Below are 17887 nucleotides of genomic sequence, written 5' to 3'. Positions count from 1 at the left end.
CCATACTTGTGCAGTACCTTATCTTTGGGTTGGGAACCTTTGAAGTATTGTGGAGTTTTGTACACTTGTTGCGTATGTTATCACTTCAGCATTGACAACAGAATGTAGGAGAATAGTTGATGATAGTACATCTTGGATTACTCTGTTGTTTTACTTGAATATATTTCGGTATCAGCTATCCCAGCTTTCATAGAAAGCAGTTCATATTCTCTTGGGGATATTGGATGAATTTGGTTAAGACTTTACCTGTTTGTTGTAATCAGCAATTTTCAAATTTCTGTCAACCAGCAATCACTTTGATACTTGCACTATTTTTCTCTATGACAGATCCACATTCTATGCCACCTCAAAGAGCCCTTGAAACAATTGGGAGAACATTGCTCGAACAATATGAGAGGTGGCAACCTAAGGTAAAAAAGTGTTTTTGTGATAATAGATATTATGCGTGGACAAGGTGTAGGCTGTATTTTGTTAGTAAGGTAATCAGTAATTTAATTAAAATGACCCAAATATCTTACTATATGTAGGCACGCTACAAGATCTCCTTGGATCCTACTATCGATGAAGTTAAGAAACTTTGCACAACATGTCGAAACTATGCCAAGTCAGAGCGAGTTCTTTTCCATTACAATGGATATGGTGTAACCAAACCATCAGTCAATAATGAAATTTGGCTATTTAATAAGGTTTTCTTTCTTACTCAAATTGCTTTCACAGAGCATTTGCGATATCTATTTTTTTTTATTAGACATTTGTTTAGAGTTATACGCAGTATATCCCATTGCGGATCAGTGACCTGGACTCTTGGTTGAAGACACCTTCAATCTATGTGTTTGACTGCTCAGCTGCTGGGGTGATCGTTAATGCCTTTATAGAGGTGCAAATTTTAATAATGCAGTACATGCTTAATGATGAGGTGATCTACCTATCTGCTATGCTCATTCTCTAATCAAAGCCATTTGCTTAATGCAGCTCCAAAACTTGGCTGCCTCTAATTCCTCTGGACCTTCTACAAGAGATTGTATTCTGCTCGCTGCCTGTGAAGCACATGAGACGCTTCCTCAGAGTGCTGAGTATCCTGCTGACATTTTCACTTCCTGCCTCACAACGCCAATCAAAATGGCATTGAGATGGTGACTTGCTCTTAGAAAAAGTTGTTTATCCTTTCTGCTTTTCTTCATGCTTTCTGCTAAACCTGTCCAATTCTGCAATGGGGTGAACTAGCAGCAATACTTAATTTTGGGAAACTTGGAATAGCATTTCAGTGGGTTTGGTCCCCGACTGATGGATATTATTATTTTCTCTCTCTATGGTATTCCATAGTTTATCTTAAGTGTCATGTCTGTTTTGCATATACTAACCATCTAGATGGAAAGTTAGAATAGCTTTCTCACCAAACGAATATTTGAAACAGGGCAAGTCCCTTTGATACCACAAAGTTGTATCGCACCTCGTATTCCAGGAACCACATGGGTGTTGTCTATTATGCCAACCGTTGCTATAGGATTACTATATTGTCTTAGGGAATTTCCACTTAGTATGTCCGAGTGCACTCCTAGTTATTTGTACTTACCTCAAGTGTGATGTTGTCAGAATTCTTAGATAAGCTGCTACTTTTTTTCAACCATTATGATTTATGGTCTATCTTTATTCATAAGAATCTTTTCTATTCTTTATTCTTTTTCTTTTTAACTTTTCAGTCAAATTTGTTATAACTAGTTTTTCTTTTTTGTATCTTCTTTTTTGGATGTTAGGTTTTGCACGCGGTCATTATTTTGTGAGTCATTTGATTATTCTCTGATAGATAGAATTCCTGGCCGCCAAACAGATCGAAAGACACCTCTTGGTGAATTGAATTGGATTTTCACTGCAGTAACTGATACAATTGCCTGGAATGTTCTACCACACGGTAATGTGATAGAGTAGTTAGATTGATGCAGTTTTCCTAATTCCTTTTTCAGCATTTTAAACTCGTCCTAATCTGTAAGCTTCAAAGCCGCAGATCTATTTCAGAGATTGTTCAGGCAAGACCTATTAGTTGCTAGTTTGTTCAGAAATTTTTTACTTGCTGAAAGAATCATGCGCTCTGCAAATTGTTCACCAATTTCATACCCAATGCTACCACCTACTCATCAGCATCACATGTGGTAACTACATGAAACACTCAAGCTACGCAAATTCATGCTTTACCTTCTCCTCATTTGGGGCCTGTACTTGTTCCACAGGGATGCTTGGGACATGGCAGCAGAAATCTGCCTTTTGCAGCTTCCAACTTTGCTTGCTGATCCAAGTGTTGAATTTCAGGTGGGATAATGAGTTATTGTCCTTTTGATTGTATATATTTAGTTCCTAAAAGTTGGTCTGTTTTCTGAAAAATATGGTCCATGTGTCTTTCTCAAGATTAATATTTTCCCATCTTTTGATTTCTTCAGCCTAGCTCATTCTTCACCGACCAATTGACAGCTTTTGAGCTTTGGCTTGACTATGGATCAGAGAATAAAAAGCCACCAGTGCAGTTGCCCGTTGTGCTACAGGTAAGAAATATTATGGTTCTAATCAGATGAAAGACCATTCTTTGTTTTTCTTGCCATGAAATGGTCGATTTAAATAATGCACGTTTCCTCGTTCCCACACTATTGTCAATTTCTATTTCTTATTAATAATATGATGAAAAGGTGGAGTGAAAACATTTGGTTGTTAGCATTTATTGTTTCTTTATGAAGCTTCAGTTATTGACAGTTGACTGCATTTACTTAAATTTGTTTAGATAGGAGAAAGCGTGTCTATTTATACCTACTGTGATTAGCTGTACTCAAAAGTCAAGGGTCCTCCGAAAACAGCCTCTCAACCTCTACGAGGTAGAGGTAAGGTCTGTTCTATCCTCCACAGACCCACTTGTTGGATTCCACTGGGTATGTTGTTGTATATCATGCTAAAATTTAGAATAACAGAATGTTCTCAGAAATTAAAGAGAAAATAACCAGAAAGTCATGTCATTATGTGAGGAGTGGTTAAACTCTCCTTTAATAAATTACTTAATAGGCCATCAAATATTTGGTACTCCTCTCAGCACAATTGGGTCTTCATCTGTTTCATGTTTTCCATACTTATTTTTTTGCTCAAGTAATCTTGCAATCTATGGAAGATTAGGGTAAGTTTTTGTAGATTCTAGTGTGACTCATATCCTTACCATTGCAGAAGCAAATTACCACAATGCTAGTGATTGAAGTTTCTGAGGGAAAATCAGCAGAACCATTGGTTTTAGTAATGTTAGTGCTCAGTCAAAACAATCATCTTAGGTTTTTTATAAGGGTTGCTTGAAGAGTAGTTGGTACTGTTCGTTGTGTGAGCGCATTTCTTTATTTGAATTGTGAAGTATGGCTAGATTTAATTAGTGTTTTACCTAACCAAAAGAAAAAAACAGATTTACTTTGTGTTTATCTGCTCGACTCCACAGAAGAATACAGAAATTGGAAAACCATAGTTTTCCTAAGATACAGGCTGATTGCTAGTTGTCTTTTTTGGTGCATTTTTCTCTTTGTATGGGATGGTAACCAGGTTATTCTTTGTTATTAGGTGTTACTTAGTCAATCCCACCGGTTTCGAGCACTGGTTCTTCTCGGAAGATTTCTTGATATGGGACCTTGGGCTGTAGATCTGGTACTTATTAGTGGTGGTGCATTTCAAGCTTCTTGTTAATGAGGCTGGCTGCCTCTAATTTTATGCGTCCAATTTTTAAGTGATTCTTAAGTCAACAAATTTATTTCCAGGCCTTGTCTGTTGGAATATTTCCTTGTGTTCTAAAGCTTTTGCAAACCACAACTCCGGAGCTTAGGCAAATTCTTGTCTTCATTTGGACGAAGATCCTTGCCTTTGATAAGGTACATGAATTGGTTTGTCTATCACCTGTGTTGTTCTCATATTAAATTTCCCATGTTTCAATTTTATCTATATTTATTTCTCATATAATTTGTTTGCAATCTCTTTCTAAACCTATGTTCCATCAGTGAAAAATAATAGACACGGAAAAAAAATATTTGAATGTGAGAAAAGTTGTGTGCTTCACCTGGATTGCATTGCACTAGGCATGTTTATATCTAGTAAACTTTGGGGCAACATCAGAACAACTGTTCCTGCAGTGCCCATGTCTTGGAAGATCTGGGATTCTTCACTATCCCATATGGTATTAACTGGGTGAATTTCTTGATGTGATCTGCAGCTGAAAGTCTAGGATAAAGAAACATCATAAGGCTTATGTGCATCCTAGTCATTTAAAGCCCTTCCGAACATAAGATCCCAGCCCCGGGGGCTCCAAATATGTGCATATAGTGGTATCTGTTGCAGGCTAATAATGTATAAATCAGTAAAAAGTATCCACAGTTTCTCATCCACTATCTAGTTCTCATTCCAGAAACTAGTCTTCAAACCATTTCCCTCTCTAATGGTCACCTTTGCATCGAAAGCAATCCACAATCTTCTGATAGTTTTCCATACAGAGCAACCAAAAGTGCCAGGAACTTCTTCAGTGATCCAGTTGTTCAGTAGGCCATATTTCTTAGAGATGAACCTCCTCCATAATTCCATATCTTTACATCAGAATCTTCACAACCAATTTTTTAGTTGACTAGTGTTCTGGATACTCAAGTTCTTAATGCCCATACCCCTTGGGTTTTTCTCATTCTCACCTCTTCCATTTAACCAGGTTGTAGCCATGCTTCCCTTTATTTCCTTTGCCAGAGGAACACCCTTTTCAGTTTGTTGAGTTTCTTTTCAATACTTTTTGGCAGGGGGAAAAGACTTGGCACATAAGTTGGGAGGGCATCCGTAGCTGATTTGATAGGAGTCAGTCTACCTCCTACTTCCTAGGGATAGACATTGACTCTTCCACCGTGTCAGCTTCCTTTCACTTCTCTTCAAGAGTTCACTACATACTTCCAGCTCTTTGTTTTTGGCTCCCAAGGGCATCCCCAAATATTTGGTGGGAAGAGACCACTTTACACCCAGGTTGTCGACAAGACCTTGCATGTTATCTACTTGATTAACTGCCAATTCATGTGTAGTCATTATATGCCTTCAAGCACTTGTAAAAAATTGTTATATTCTCCTTGATTTCTTTTGGGTCATTAATGTCCTCCCACTAATAATCAGTTTGTCAATGGTGTTGTACCTCCTATGTGTTGTTGCCACTCTTCGGAAGAACTTGATATTATTATTTCCTTGCTTTAGCCATAACACTCTGGACTTTTGTCTCCACTTGGACTCCTCATTTTTTTGCCAGTTCTTCCAACTCAACTAGAATTGCTGCTCGAATCATCTCATCCTCTATCAACACTCTATTATTCTGAATCAGATCCATCTCAACCAACACAATTCAATAAATTGTTTTTCCTATTGGTGAGTTCCCCAAATGTTACACAACTCTATTCCTTAAGTTTCTGCTTTAGCATCTGTAGTTTCATACTGAATTTGTAGTCTGGGCATCCTTCCACACAAATCCATTCCACCAATCCTGGGACCTGGATTAGATCTTTGAAACCCTCTACATTAAGCAACCTGTTTTCAAATTTGAAGTAAGACTTCCTCTGTTCTCAGTCTTTACATTGTAGAATAATAGGGTTGTGATCAGATATAACTCTAAGCATAATTTGTTGTATAATGCTCCTGAAAAGTTCTTCCCACTCCATTGAGTAGAGGAACCTATCCAACCTAGCAACACTGTGGTGGCTAGCCCCTTTGAACCAAGTAAAAATCCCACCATTAAGATGGGGATCATGTAACTCCATGCCCTCTATCTAGATCGAAAAAGCAACCATTACATTGGTTATTCTATTGCATCCTCTCCTTTCTGCTATTGTTCTAACAGTCTTGAAGTCCCCACAAGTGTCCCAATGACCTCCACATAGCTCCCTAACTGCTACAATTTCTTCCCAGCATTCCAATTTCTCAGCTCTGGTGTGAGAGCATATACACTAGTGAGAAATCAATGAAAGGAATCTTGGACAACTTTGAATCTGTATGTGATTGAGAATTGACCTTCCTCCACACAGTTGCCCACCCAAACTCTTAAGTCACACATGATTAGAATCCCCACACTATTGCCATCAGCTTCAATTTACCTGCACCTCATCCATCTTCTAGACCACAATTGTTTGGAAATCTCCTCTACATCTTTGGTAACTTTTTGTCTCTTGTAAGCAGTAAACATCAACTCTCCATTTCAGAAGAGAGCTCTTAACCAGATTCCTTGCAGAAATCTTGTTAATCCCCCTGACATTCCAAGATACAATCTTTACTTTCATTGGTGAGTTAGTGACAGAACTCTCCCTCTGTTTCTTACGCCATTAACTTCCTCATTCAAATGTGACTGTAAGTTCTTCAACTCATTCTTGTCAATTCCTTTGTGTCTAGGTGTTGACACTGCACTGTTTGCCCCTTCTTTTTCATCGCACTCTTTCATTCATCGAGCCTCATCAGTAGTGCTTGCGTTTCTCCCCTGAAAAATTCAAACACCACTCCATATGTTTTGCTAAGTTCCAGAATACAGGAATTCACCCAACTGGATGCTTTGATCTCGCCACCAGTTTGGTGCCCAGGTTTTTTATGTCTACCGGCTCATCATCATGAATCTGCTGAATTTCATGTCGCCGTTTGGAGATTTTGTACCCCTGAGTTCTCCTCAATTTCCCTGGATTGATCGATCCCCTTTACTTCACTGAGAATTGGTCCGAATACCTCTTTCATTTTATCTGTCGTCTCTCTGTGGCATAGATTAGCAGAGGTCTCAATGTTTTCTACGATTGTCGATGTTTCCTAGCTGTTGTAGGCCTGTAAAAATTGAGTCGCTAGTTTCTTGATAGAGTTGGGCTTTGTGCCGAATTGAGCTTGCCCCGACCCACTCCTCCATTATTTTTGATGGCCTGCCCATGTGCCTCTGTCATAGCAAGTGTTCTGTCAGCTGTATCCGCTGCTATTTGACTTTGCAGAGGATCTTCCTCTTTACCTAATGGTTCTCCATTTCATAGCCATTGGGTAATGACCTCAGAGTTAAAATATTCTCTGGTGAATACCCTTATTGGCGAGTCAGTCCAGATTGACATCGTAATAGAGTTTCTATTTCTTTCCGTCCAGTCGTACTAGGCTCCTGCCGTACCAGATGTTCTTGTGATGTCGTAGGCCTTGAAGCCAACTGCAAAATAAATATTTTCGTCCATTTGAAGTCGATTGCAAGGAAAGGGAGAAGAAAAGAAGAATGGGGATGCCTTCCGATCACCGGAAAATAGTGGGGAAAGGGACCCTGGTGGGGTTTGACATTTCTTCGATTGTTGTGTCTGGGAGCTTTTTCAAAAGCACAAGTAACACTTTGAATGTTCATAGTATCACTTATGGGTGCATTTGAAGGTCTACCTAAGACATTGTACATCTTAGATGACCTGTCATTTTTATCCTTTATGTATGTTGTTCGGTTGAATGTGGTTAGTGTGACCTTGTTTCATCTTGGATTAACATCTTAACGTTCACATTTCTAGAATACTAATCTTATGGATGTGTTGGGTCGTAGATGCTCAACAATCACTACTATGTTACATTACTGGTTTCACAATTGTTGAATAAAGTTTACTTATTGCTTTGGTATGTGCCTTCAAATAGTAATGCAATCCTGTAGTTATCTTCCATTTAGAGTGATCCTATTTGGGTTTATATGTGCTACATCTTATAGTCTAAGGAGCTATTATCTTCAGATTATCCAGCTTACAACATTTTCTTAGTGCTGTTTCAATCAATAATACTACTTTCTAAAACAGAAACAACTCTCTAAGCAAATATAAGATATTTTAGCTATGTAAAACCAACACATCCAAACAGATCATGGATATGTGGTGGGTTTCCAACTCAATTCTGCACTTTTTCCTCTTAATCTTCTTATTTTCTTTTTCTTTTTTGTGATCTTGGATACAAACCATTGGATGCTTGTTTCACTATGTTAAGCACCAATACGAAGTTGGTTTCTGACTTATTGCATTATTTAAAGTTATTTTCTTTCGGCTACACAAATTAATTAATGCATGTTGTGCTGTTCTAAGAAAAAAGTAACGAAAAACAGAACCTCCACGCCAGCTCCATCAACCAAGCAGTAAATTGGAATGGAAGAGATCACCACTAGATTGACACTTGTAGTTTGTATTTATGTTTTGTTAGGATGTTGAGCTATCTTGAGTGCTCTCTTATTCTTTATCCTGATGTTACCTGAATCTAATGATCTAGTTGTGGAATCTGTAATGTTGACAGAATATGTTCTTTCCTCCTTTCATTCAATGCTTGTCACTGAGCGTTTTCTTTCTTTTGATCGATTATACTGTGTAGAAACTATGTAATGTTGAAATGTTAAGGTTTCTTTCTTTTCTTTCAGAGTGTTCGTGTTGACATTTGTCTTAGATAACTATCTTATTTGGTTTGTGTGTCTTGATTCACTTCAAGTGTTATGATCCTCTAGTTTAATATTCATTAGATTACCCTTTTCCTGTGAGATGACAGTCTTGCCAGGTTGACCTTGTTAAGGATGGTGGACATGCATATTTCATTAGATTTCTCGACAGCGTTGAGGCTTATCCAGAGCAAAGGGCAATGGCTACATTTGTCTTGGCAGTAATTGCTGATGGTCACAGACGGGGTCAGGAGGTGTGTATTGAAGTGGGGCTTATTAATGTCTGCTTGAAGCATCTTCAGGGATCAACCTATAATGATGTCCAAACTGAACCATTGTTTCTTCAATGGCTGTGCCTTTGTCTGGGAAAGCTCTGGGAGGATTTCACAGAGGCACAAGTACTGGGTTTGCAGGCAGATGCACCAGCAATATTTGTGCCTCTACTTTCTCAATCGCAGCCTGAGGTTTGTTGTTTAATTATATGTCAAGTTGGTGTATTATTAGTATGGTTCTCCATTATTTGTTCAGACTTTGACTAAAAGAGCAATTTATTTCAGGTACGAGCTGCATCTATATTTGCACTAGGTACTTTACTTGATGTTGGGTTTGATACATCTAAGGATGACATTGGAGAGGATGAAGACTACGACAATGAGGAAAAGATTGGGGCAGAAGTCATAATGAAGAGCCTTTTAAGTGTTGTATCTGATGCAAGCCCTTTGGTACGAGCTGAGGTTGCTGTTGGTATGTTTTTACTGAATTATTCCCACCCCAAGGAGACATTTCTTTGTGATGCACTTACTGCTGTTCCTAACTTACTTTCTGATTTGCCCCATATTTATTCTTTCTTTGTGTTAGAGGAGAATATTGCAGGTTTAATTATTGTAGAAATTTGATGATAACTCTAAAACAGTGTGCCACTACATTTCTTGTATGATGAGGACACCTCCTGAACTAAATCTGTCCAGACTATGAATTTTGTTTATCTTTCACTTTGAAGAGGCAGGTTAATGCTGAATGATACCAGTATTTAATAGCATACCAGTTGTTCGAAGACTTCAAAGTTGCTCTAAGGCAGGAGAAGGGGAAATAAAAAAATAAGTAGCACCCAAGGGTGTTACCTAGTTAATTAAATGGGAGGAGAACCATGATGCCTCAGGTTCATACTCCCGCGGAGGTGAAAAAACACTAGATGATTTTTTTCATCTGCCTAAGCTTGATGGGCAGAATTACCCAGTACTTGTGCTGGTGAGAGGTACCCGGTGGAATAGCCAAGGTGCACACAAGCTGGTGCATAAATAAGTGTAGAATGGTGAAACTTTTCTCCGTGCTTGAAAGAATTAAATATAAGTTAGCTGCAATTGTTTCAATACATAAATGCATGAGATATAATGCATGTTAATTGATATCTACTCCCTTAATAGCACGTCGAATTCTCTGATTTCTCCTCATTCCTCTCTTTTTCCTCTTGTGCCTGTTCTACTCTTGTGGACAGAATATATGATCTAGCTTGTTCATGTTGCTTCATTCTTGTAGCCTTGGCACGTTTTGCCTTTGGGCATAAGGTGCACCTGAAGTCGGTTGTAGCTGCATATTTGAAGAGTCAATCTAATTCCATGCCCACTTCCTTGCCTTCTTCTACGGTCAAGAGTTCAGGTAGTGGCTATACGACGCCAACTTATTATGTTCCACATGGAAGTGTAGTTCCATCTCCTAATGCTCCTTTATGGAGAGTGGGAGGTGACAGTCCGTCTATCTCTCACGATGGTAGGGTCTCGACTAGCAGCCCTGTTGCAACACCTGGCTTCATGCATGGATCTCCTTTGTCTGATGGTTCTTCTCATCATTCTGATTCTGGAAGACTGGGTGATGCTGCTAGCGATGGTGTTGTTAATCATATAAGACCCAGACCACTTGACAATTCACTCTATACTAAGTCTGTGCAGGCCATGTGTGCCCTGGCAAAGGATCCATCACCTCGTGTTGCAGGTCTTGGCTGTAGAGTGCTTTCAATTATTGGGATTGACCAAGTGTTCGCCAAGTCAGTCAAGTCAACTGTTGAATCCACAACATCTCCTGGCCCTAGATCTGCTGGATTGAATCGATCATCTTCTTGGTTTGACATGAGTGGAGGTATATTTAGTACTCAAACGAGACTAGGAGTCAATATTACTGTAGTTTCTCTACCCCATAATCCATCTGTGTCAACCTTGATGTTCAAGTATTTCCCTCAATACTCATTATTTTTTTCAAGTAATTATGTTCCCCTTTGATACCATCTTTTACTTGAACTGTTGCAGGTAGGCGTTTACCTGTGCCTTTTAGGACTCCTCCTGTCAGTCCCCCCCAGTCCAGTTTCTTAACGGGATTGCGAAGAGTTTATTCTTTAGACTTCAGGCATCACCCAATGAACACTCAAGACTCAGCGTTAGCTGATCCCCTCTTGGGTTCTGGTGGATCTTCTAGAGCTTCAGAACGCAGTTCTATTCCACACTCAACCATTTATAATTGGAGCTGTGGCCGTTTCTCAAAGCCACTTCTTACTGCAGCTGATGATAATGAAGAGATCATTTCTAGGAGAGAAGAGAAGGAGAAGTTAGCTCTTGACCTCATCACCAAATGCCAGCACTGTTGTGAGTCTACTGGGCTTATGGTTCATTCCTTCTCCCACTACCATCTTTCATGTGTGTGTCATCATTTATCTAAATGTGTCTAATTTGGCCAATGCTTACTTCTTTGTCTCAGCGGTGAACAGACTGCATAATCAAATTGCCAGTTGGGATACAAAGTTTGAGAGTGGTACCAGAACTGCTTTGCTGCATCCCTTCTCACCATTTGTGATTGCTTCAGATGAGAGTGAACGGATCAGGTAGAGGAATATTGGCCTGAATGAAGACATTGTTTCCATCGTTCCTTTTTCACGATCTTCTCTCGTAGTACTGCGGGAAGGGTCGGTTAGTTCAAGTTCTAGGTTAGTCGTTGGAGCTATGTGTAATCTGTCATTTCAACCAACAAATGCTGCTTTGCTGGTAAGCAATCATTCTCAAGTGGAAAGACTAGATGCAGGTCAATGTTAGGAAACATGTCCTGGAACTATGTCTGCTTTCTGAATAATCGCCATATCTTCTTAGAGCTTCAAACAATAGATGCTATTTATATTGAAGTCTTTTTTGATCTCACTCTTGTATGGTGTTTGGGTCAGGTGTTCTTGCTTATTTTTGCTTTTCTTTCTTAGTCTTCTCACCCCTTATGTTGCGTCACCTCAGAACAACTTCTTGACTTTGTGGCCATTAGGTTTGAGTTATAGAGTTTCTTTTACATGGTCAACTTTTTGGCCATTAGGTCTGATAAATTGAGCTTCTTTTGCATGATAAAGGAACTAATGATACAACAACTACATACCTAGTATATTCCCACGAGTGAGGTATGCAGACCTCCCCTACCTTTATGCAGTAGAGAGGTTGTTTTCAATAGAACCCCGACTTAAGAAAATCGTTTTTCAGAAAAAATCTGAAATAAACGTAAGAGTAAAAAGCTATGATGAGAATATTGAAGGAACGAAAGTACCAATAGTAAAAATATTGAAGATAACCAAATAAAGGAAATAATAGTTGTGATAAAACTGAAGCATAAGATAATGCTAGCATAGTTGTAATAGTACGACAAGGGAACAAATAGATGCACCAGGACTAGAACCTTGCATGACCACTCTGAAGAGAGAAAATGCTCTACAACCTACTTGCTGTTTGCCCTAATCTTCGACCTCCATGCTCTCTATCTAGGATCATTTCCTCGGTAAGCTAAAGATAGTCATAGCTTGTCTAATCACGTTTCCCCAATTCTTTCTCAGTTAACCTCTATCTCTCTTCAAACCTATCACTACCAACCTCCGCATCTTGTCCACACACGAAGGCTACTCCAGCCTTGCCTCGTATATCTTCGTTCCTAATCCTGTCTCTTCTAGTATGCCCGCACATCCATTTAAGCATCCTCATTTCCTCTAACTTCATATTCTGAACAGGGGAGTTCTTGACTGGCCATACTCCATCTTGTACAACATAGTCGGTCTAACAATCACTCTATAAAACTACCTTTAAGTCTCGGTGACATATTCACATAGGACACAAGATGTGAGCCTTTATTTCATCCGCCCGCTCCAATACGATGTGCAACATCCTTGTCGTTCTACCCATTCCCTTGGATTGTAGACCCGTAAAGGAACAGATGATATTCTATTAAATTTATGTTTGTTAGAATCCTTGTGAATATTCTAAAACAAATGACTATAGTAGGTAACTAAATTTATTCCTATTGTAATTAGGTATGGATTTGTACTGATTTTCTTTTCTTTTTAGGACATGTAAACACAAGTATTCAAACCCCAATAGTTTGATGAAATAATCATGCTGAGTTCCTCTCATTTTCTCTTCCACTTCACTTGGTATTAAAGCCTAGTTACGGCCAGCAACATATAGAAAGAAGATTTTTAGGCAACCTCTTACGGTTGTCCGAAGATAACTTTGTTTTCATAGATGTTGTGATCAAACCAATACCCGCTATGAGTACTGGAACACTAACATGAACAATCCCCAACCAGCTCCACTACTGTCTGCCACTTCATTTTTTCGACCAGAGCATCCCAGATTCTAACAGGATCTGTTCACGTGCTGGCAAACTGGAGCTTAGAGATTGATTGTCATTTTTTCAGATAGAAGGTACTCTTAAGAGACATAGTCACAAGGTTCATGCGGTCTAATGATCAATTTGCAGACATATAATTTATATTCACTAGCTTGATAGGGAGTCATAGAATCCTTGTGAATATTTTAGCACTCCCCCTTAAGTGGTGAATACAAATTATGTGTCAAGCTTGTTACATATATAGCTTGTTCTAGGCTAGGGACTTGGTGAACACGTTTGTGAGCTTGGTACATATAATTTGCTTGCACCAACTTGAGGGGGAGTGTTAGCATCATTGTGAATATTACTACGAATATAGAAGCGGGAGCAGGAGTAGCTTAGGGTCGTCCTGCTTAGGAGGGCATTTTCAGAATTTCAAAGTCTAATCAAGATATTGTACTTATAGCTTTATAACTTGTACATACTTGATATGTTTGCTGAAAGTGTAGGTCCCACCTCAAATTGCCATGCCACATGCTGCATTTGGCAGCTTTTTGAACTATCAATTCTGTAAAAATGTGGGCCTGCTGAAAACTTTTGTTTCTCTCTCTGCATAGCTTTTGTTCACCTTTGCAATTTGTGCTTTTGTGTGCATCTGTAGTTAAATAGATCTCCAGATAAGGGAGATTGAGGATGCAATCTTTACCTCTAGGATAATGTGTGTGATCCTGATAGTTTTAATCAAACAGTAATTTTCTCTCTCACCTATCTATTATATCAGCAAAATAGGTAGTGTATTAAGTAATCTGTGATGGAAACTTGTTGACAGTTGCACCCATGGATGTGGCATACTGTTCAATGAAGTGAGTTGAGAATCATGAGGTCTCACGTCCAAATCCCAAATCTCAGTAGAGACAAAAATACTAGGTGATTTCTTCCCATCTATGGTAGCCTTGCTGAACATAATTACCTGGTACTTGTTGCTAGTGGGAGGTGTAGGTATCCTGTGGAATTAGTTGAAATGCGTGAAAGCTAGCCCCGCACACCACGAAAAAATAAAAGTTTGTTGACAGTTTAGGGAAATGATTAAAGGAAAACAAAACAACCAAGACAACATAAATGCATTATTACATGAACTGGACTGTTGTTTGGAATAATTCCTCTTTTGGGTGACTTAAGATATCAAACCAACACTTCAATTTTTTCCGATATTCTAAAGAAAAAAAATGCAATCTTTATAATAATTACTCAGCAGTCAGTTTTATAATCAGTTAAACTCTTATTATAGTGCTTATTGAGAAGGTCATTTTCTTCAATCCACATTTGTAAATGGTGACAGGAGACCATTTCGCCTCAACGAATTTCAAGGCAATAACTTAAAGTAAAAGAATTTGAACTATATATTGCCCGTGAATCAAATCATAGGTCAATAGTATTTAGTTTATTGTCCGACCGAAACAACAAATATTTCTTAAAGTATGATAAATATTTTCAGTTTCAAAAAAGTATGATAAATATTTTAATTTGTGAAGTTTAAATACCTAATTTGTTTTCTACTAGAGAAATATTCTTTTGGGTATGGATCTTTCGAAACTCTTTAGAAGAAATTAGTAAAAAACTACTTATTAAGAAATTTAGCAACTAACTAATAGTTAACCTTCCAATTATATTATTTAATACCTTCAAAGTATACATCCACATGTTGTATTAAGGTATACAATAGTGTGATGCAACTATTCTTGTTGTTAACTATATATCACTATAGTATACAATATATGAATTATATATCTCTAAGATGTACAATGTACATAACTACTGCAATGCAACATTTTAAAGAAATGGATTCTATAAATGATTGTAAAAGGGTTAATATTTTATGACGGTAGATAATCATGAAAAAATTCCTTAAAACTTTTTAGTAGTCACCGTGTTGGGCATGTGCTTAGCACGGGCTTTACCTTACCTAGTTCTAGAATATATGTAAATATAGTAGGTCACTTAATTTACTCATATTGTAATCGGATAGGGATCTCCTTTTTAGGACCTATAACCATAGTTATTTATACCCCAATCGTTTGAGGGAATAATCAAGCCGAGTTCCTCTCATTTTCTCTTCCGCTTCACAATTTCTTTGTGCAGTTGCAGAAATTCATGCTACTTGTACCTTTGTGTATTACAGGGTCTGGAATTACAAGGAGTCTACCCTTCTTAACAGCTTCGACAACCATGGTTACCCTGATAAAGGAATTTCAAAGATTTGCCTCGTGAATGAGCTTGATGAGAGTTTGCTCCTTGTTGCTTCAAGTAAAAATTTGCTACTACAGATTTTTTTTATGAGTACTGACGGTGCACAATCATTGATGCGTTAATTTTTAACAAAGTTCATTTATAAAAGGCGATGGCAACATACGGATTTGGAAAGAATATACTGCAAGAGGTCAACAGAAACTAGTTTCTGCATTCTCTTCAATTCAAGGTCTCAGACCAGGTTCTCGCCATGTGAATGCTGTTGTGGATTGGCAACAGCAATCTGGATACCTGGTACATATTGTGTAACACATTTAATAATAAGAATTTAGTCAATGAATGCAAAGTAGTGTGATATTTCCATTTTAGTTTTATATAACTTACTGTTTTCCTAAGTGCATGCACCAAAAGTAATCATCGTTATTTGTGTTAAATCAAATGTCATTTTACTAATATTCCACCTAGGTGGTGTCAACAACTATTTACACAAGATGAGAGTGGTTCAAGCCATGATGTCTATTACAAGTGATCTCATTGCATGAGTTTACTTAAGTAGAGATTTCACTCATTTGCTTTTATGTCAATTTGATTTTTTTAAATTCCTCATCAGTTTGCATCAGGTAAGATTTCTTCTATCATGGCTTGGGATCTTGACAAAGAGCAGCTTGTAAATACTTCTCCGATATACTCGGATTGCAGCATCTCAGCATTAGTGAGTTTTTTGACATTGCTCTGAGAGTTAATAGCAAATTTCAGTAGTTCATTTACTAGCAAACTGTTTAGCTTTGTTTAAGTATTTGTTTCTATTATCAGTATTATGTGCTCTGAATTTTGTGAAATGAATAAAGACGATTTTAAACTTCGATCCAATTTTGCAAAAGAACAACAAAATATTGATGAATGAAATGGTCTCTGAAGACCCCCCTCCCCCAACACACACACAAGCACATTGTATTTGTGTGTGTGTATATGTATTCCTGCTATGTCCTTCAAAAGTTGTCAGCACCACTTACTGTGCCATAGTTTAGACCGGCAAAATATATAGTAGTAAACTAGTAGTTTTGGGTGGATCTTCAAGTAATAGGTTGCAGTGGACCTTTCCAAAAAGAAAAAAGAAGAAGAGATGGATGCTGGAAGCAGTGGATTTTGTGCATTACAACAGGAATATAAATTGGTAGGTTTTATAGAGTACAAGATAAGTTGAGCTTGATGGTTTGTTATGTTTGGGAGCAGGAACATGCATTGAAGTGTTGATGGGTCCAAAAGGCAAAAGCACAGCAAAAATTAGAGGAACTCGTTCTAAAGTGAGATCAAAGGGAAAATGAGTGTTCTATTCTTTTATTAAAAATGCCTTCAAATAGATAAAACAGAATAATAGACCTAGAAATCACTAGGATCTAGGGAAGTAGAAAAATGAGGCTGTTCCTTTCATATTTTGGTGGAAATTTATCTCTTTTATTGTCCTCTTTTTTCATGGGAATACGGAAGACTTCTAAGGTTTATGCCATGTAAAAATCAGGCACAATGTTAGAATCTTGTGTATAGTCTAGAATAATGTAAATACAATATATAACTTGATTTGCTCCATGTAATTATATATATTTATTTTCTTTCCTTTATTAGGGCATGTAACGTAGTTATTTAAACCCAATAGTTTGGGGGAATAATCAAGTTGTGTTCTGTTTTCTCTCTTTTTTTCTCGCATGGTATCAAAGCGAGGTTGAGACAAGAAGTTGTGCATTTACCAGCAACACATAGGAAGAGAAATTTGCATTTTTTGGCTACTTTCAGGTTATTCTTGTTTCTATGTCTATAATGATCAAACCTACTCTACTACAAGGATGAGGACACTGTGAGACCAGACTCCAGCCAGTCTCGCTGCCATCTGACCTCCCATGCGCCAAAGCTAAGATTTTTCTAGTGTAGATAGTCATGTACATTTGCACATGAAAGACCTTTTAGACGTTCCTAACAAAGGGATCCCTTCTCAAGTGGTCACCTCTTCAAGCTGAGCCTATCGATCTAGATTCCACAACATTCCAAGGACTTCTTCTACTTTCTGGCAAAGGTTTCTCGATTTCGGCAATTGTCTCAGTTTCTAGTCTCAGGGCAGACTTTACTCTATTTTTCGATATTGCTAGTATTGTGGCTATGTCAAAATCATCATATATTTCACATGTCTCTTGGATCACATGTTTTTTGTGTCAGCTATGATTTCAGTAACTTGAACCATGCTCGAAGCGACTGCTTCAGTCCATGTAAGTGTAGTCATAGCCTACACACCATGTTATTACCAATCCCTTTCAATTGTTGCCTCTGCTAACGGATCTCATACCATGGCGATTGGAGTTTGACAAGCCCCTTCACCTTTACTCTGATAATGCTCTTTATATCCTTGGTTATTCTTTTAAAATTATGCCAATCAATTGTTTGTGTTGTACTCTGAGTTGTTCCATATCAGTCTTTAGTGACTATGTTGTCATACAATATTGTCATACAGGAAGGATGATTGGTGTAGATCGTGTGTCATACATAAAGAAGCTATTTCCCCGATTTCCAAATGTTCCTTCTTTGAATTGTGAATCATGTCAATTTGCA

At 38.0% G+C, this 17887-nt stretch overlaps 2 protein-coding genes across 2 annotated transcripts in view; one reads left to right on the top strand and one right to left on the bottom strand.

The window, feature by feature from the left end:
* The window catches only part of LOC125839970 (non-specific lipid-transfer protein 2-like), a 554062-nt gene that overhangs the window by 385329 nt on the left and 150846 nt on the right, over positions 1–17887 (bottom strand). The gene's annotated exons all lie outside the window — the stretch shown is intronic.
* The window catches only part of LOC125839974 (regulatory-associated protein of TOR 1-like), a 40985-nt gene that overhangs the window by 13273 nt on the left and 9825 nt on the right, over positions 1–17887 (top strand). Inside the window, exons 3-20 of the mRNA XM_049518935.1 lie at positions 328–410; positions 528–686; positions 761–877; positions 973–1133; positions 1755–1909; positions 2003–2147; positions 2226–2304; positions 2433–2534; positions 3577–3660; positions 3771–3881; positions 8533–8886; positions 8980–9166; positions 9959–10555; positions 10723–11055; positions 11168–11291; positions 15222–15346; positions 15438–15583; positions 15900–16001. Coding sequence (XP_049374892.1) covers positions 328–410; positions 528–686; positions 761–877; positions 973–1133; positions 1755–1909; positions 2003–2147; positions 2226–2304; positions 2433–2534; positions 3577–3660; positions 3771–3881; positions 8533–8886; positions 8980–9166; positions 9959–10555; positions 10723–11055; positions 11168–11291; positions 15222–15346; positions 15438–15583; positions 15900–16001 — 3164 coding nt within the window. The remainder of the gene's footprint in view (positions 1–327; positions 411–527; positions 687–760; positions 878–972; positions 1134–1754; positions 1910–2002; positions 2148–2225; positions 2305–2432; positions 2535–3576; positions 3661–3770; positions 3882–8532; positions 8887–8979; positions 9167–9958; positions 10556–10722; positions 11056–11167; positions 11292–15221; positions 15347–15437; positions 15584–15899; positions 16002–17887) is intronic.

Source organism: Solanum verrucosum, unplaced genomic scaffold (assembly GCF_900185275.1).
Source record: "Solanum verrucosum unplaced genomic scaffold, falcon-dt-bn FXZP01000177.1, whole genome shotgun sequence".
Classification (NCBI taxonomy): domain Eukaryota; kingdom Viridiplantae; phylum Streptophyta; class Magnoliopsida; order Solanales; family Solanaceae; genus Solanum; species Solanum verrucosum.
The sequence above is the reverse complement of the archived record's forward strand: the minus strand, read 5'-3'. Positions and strand labels throughout refer to the sequence as shown.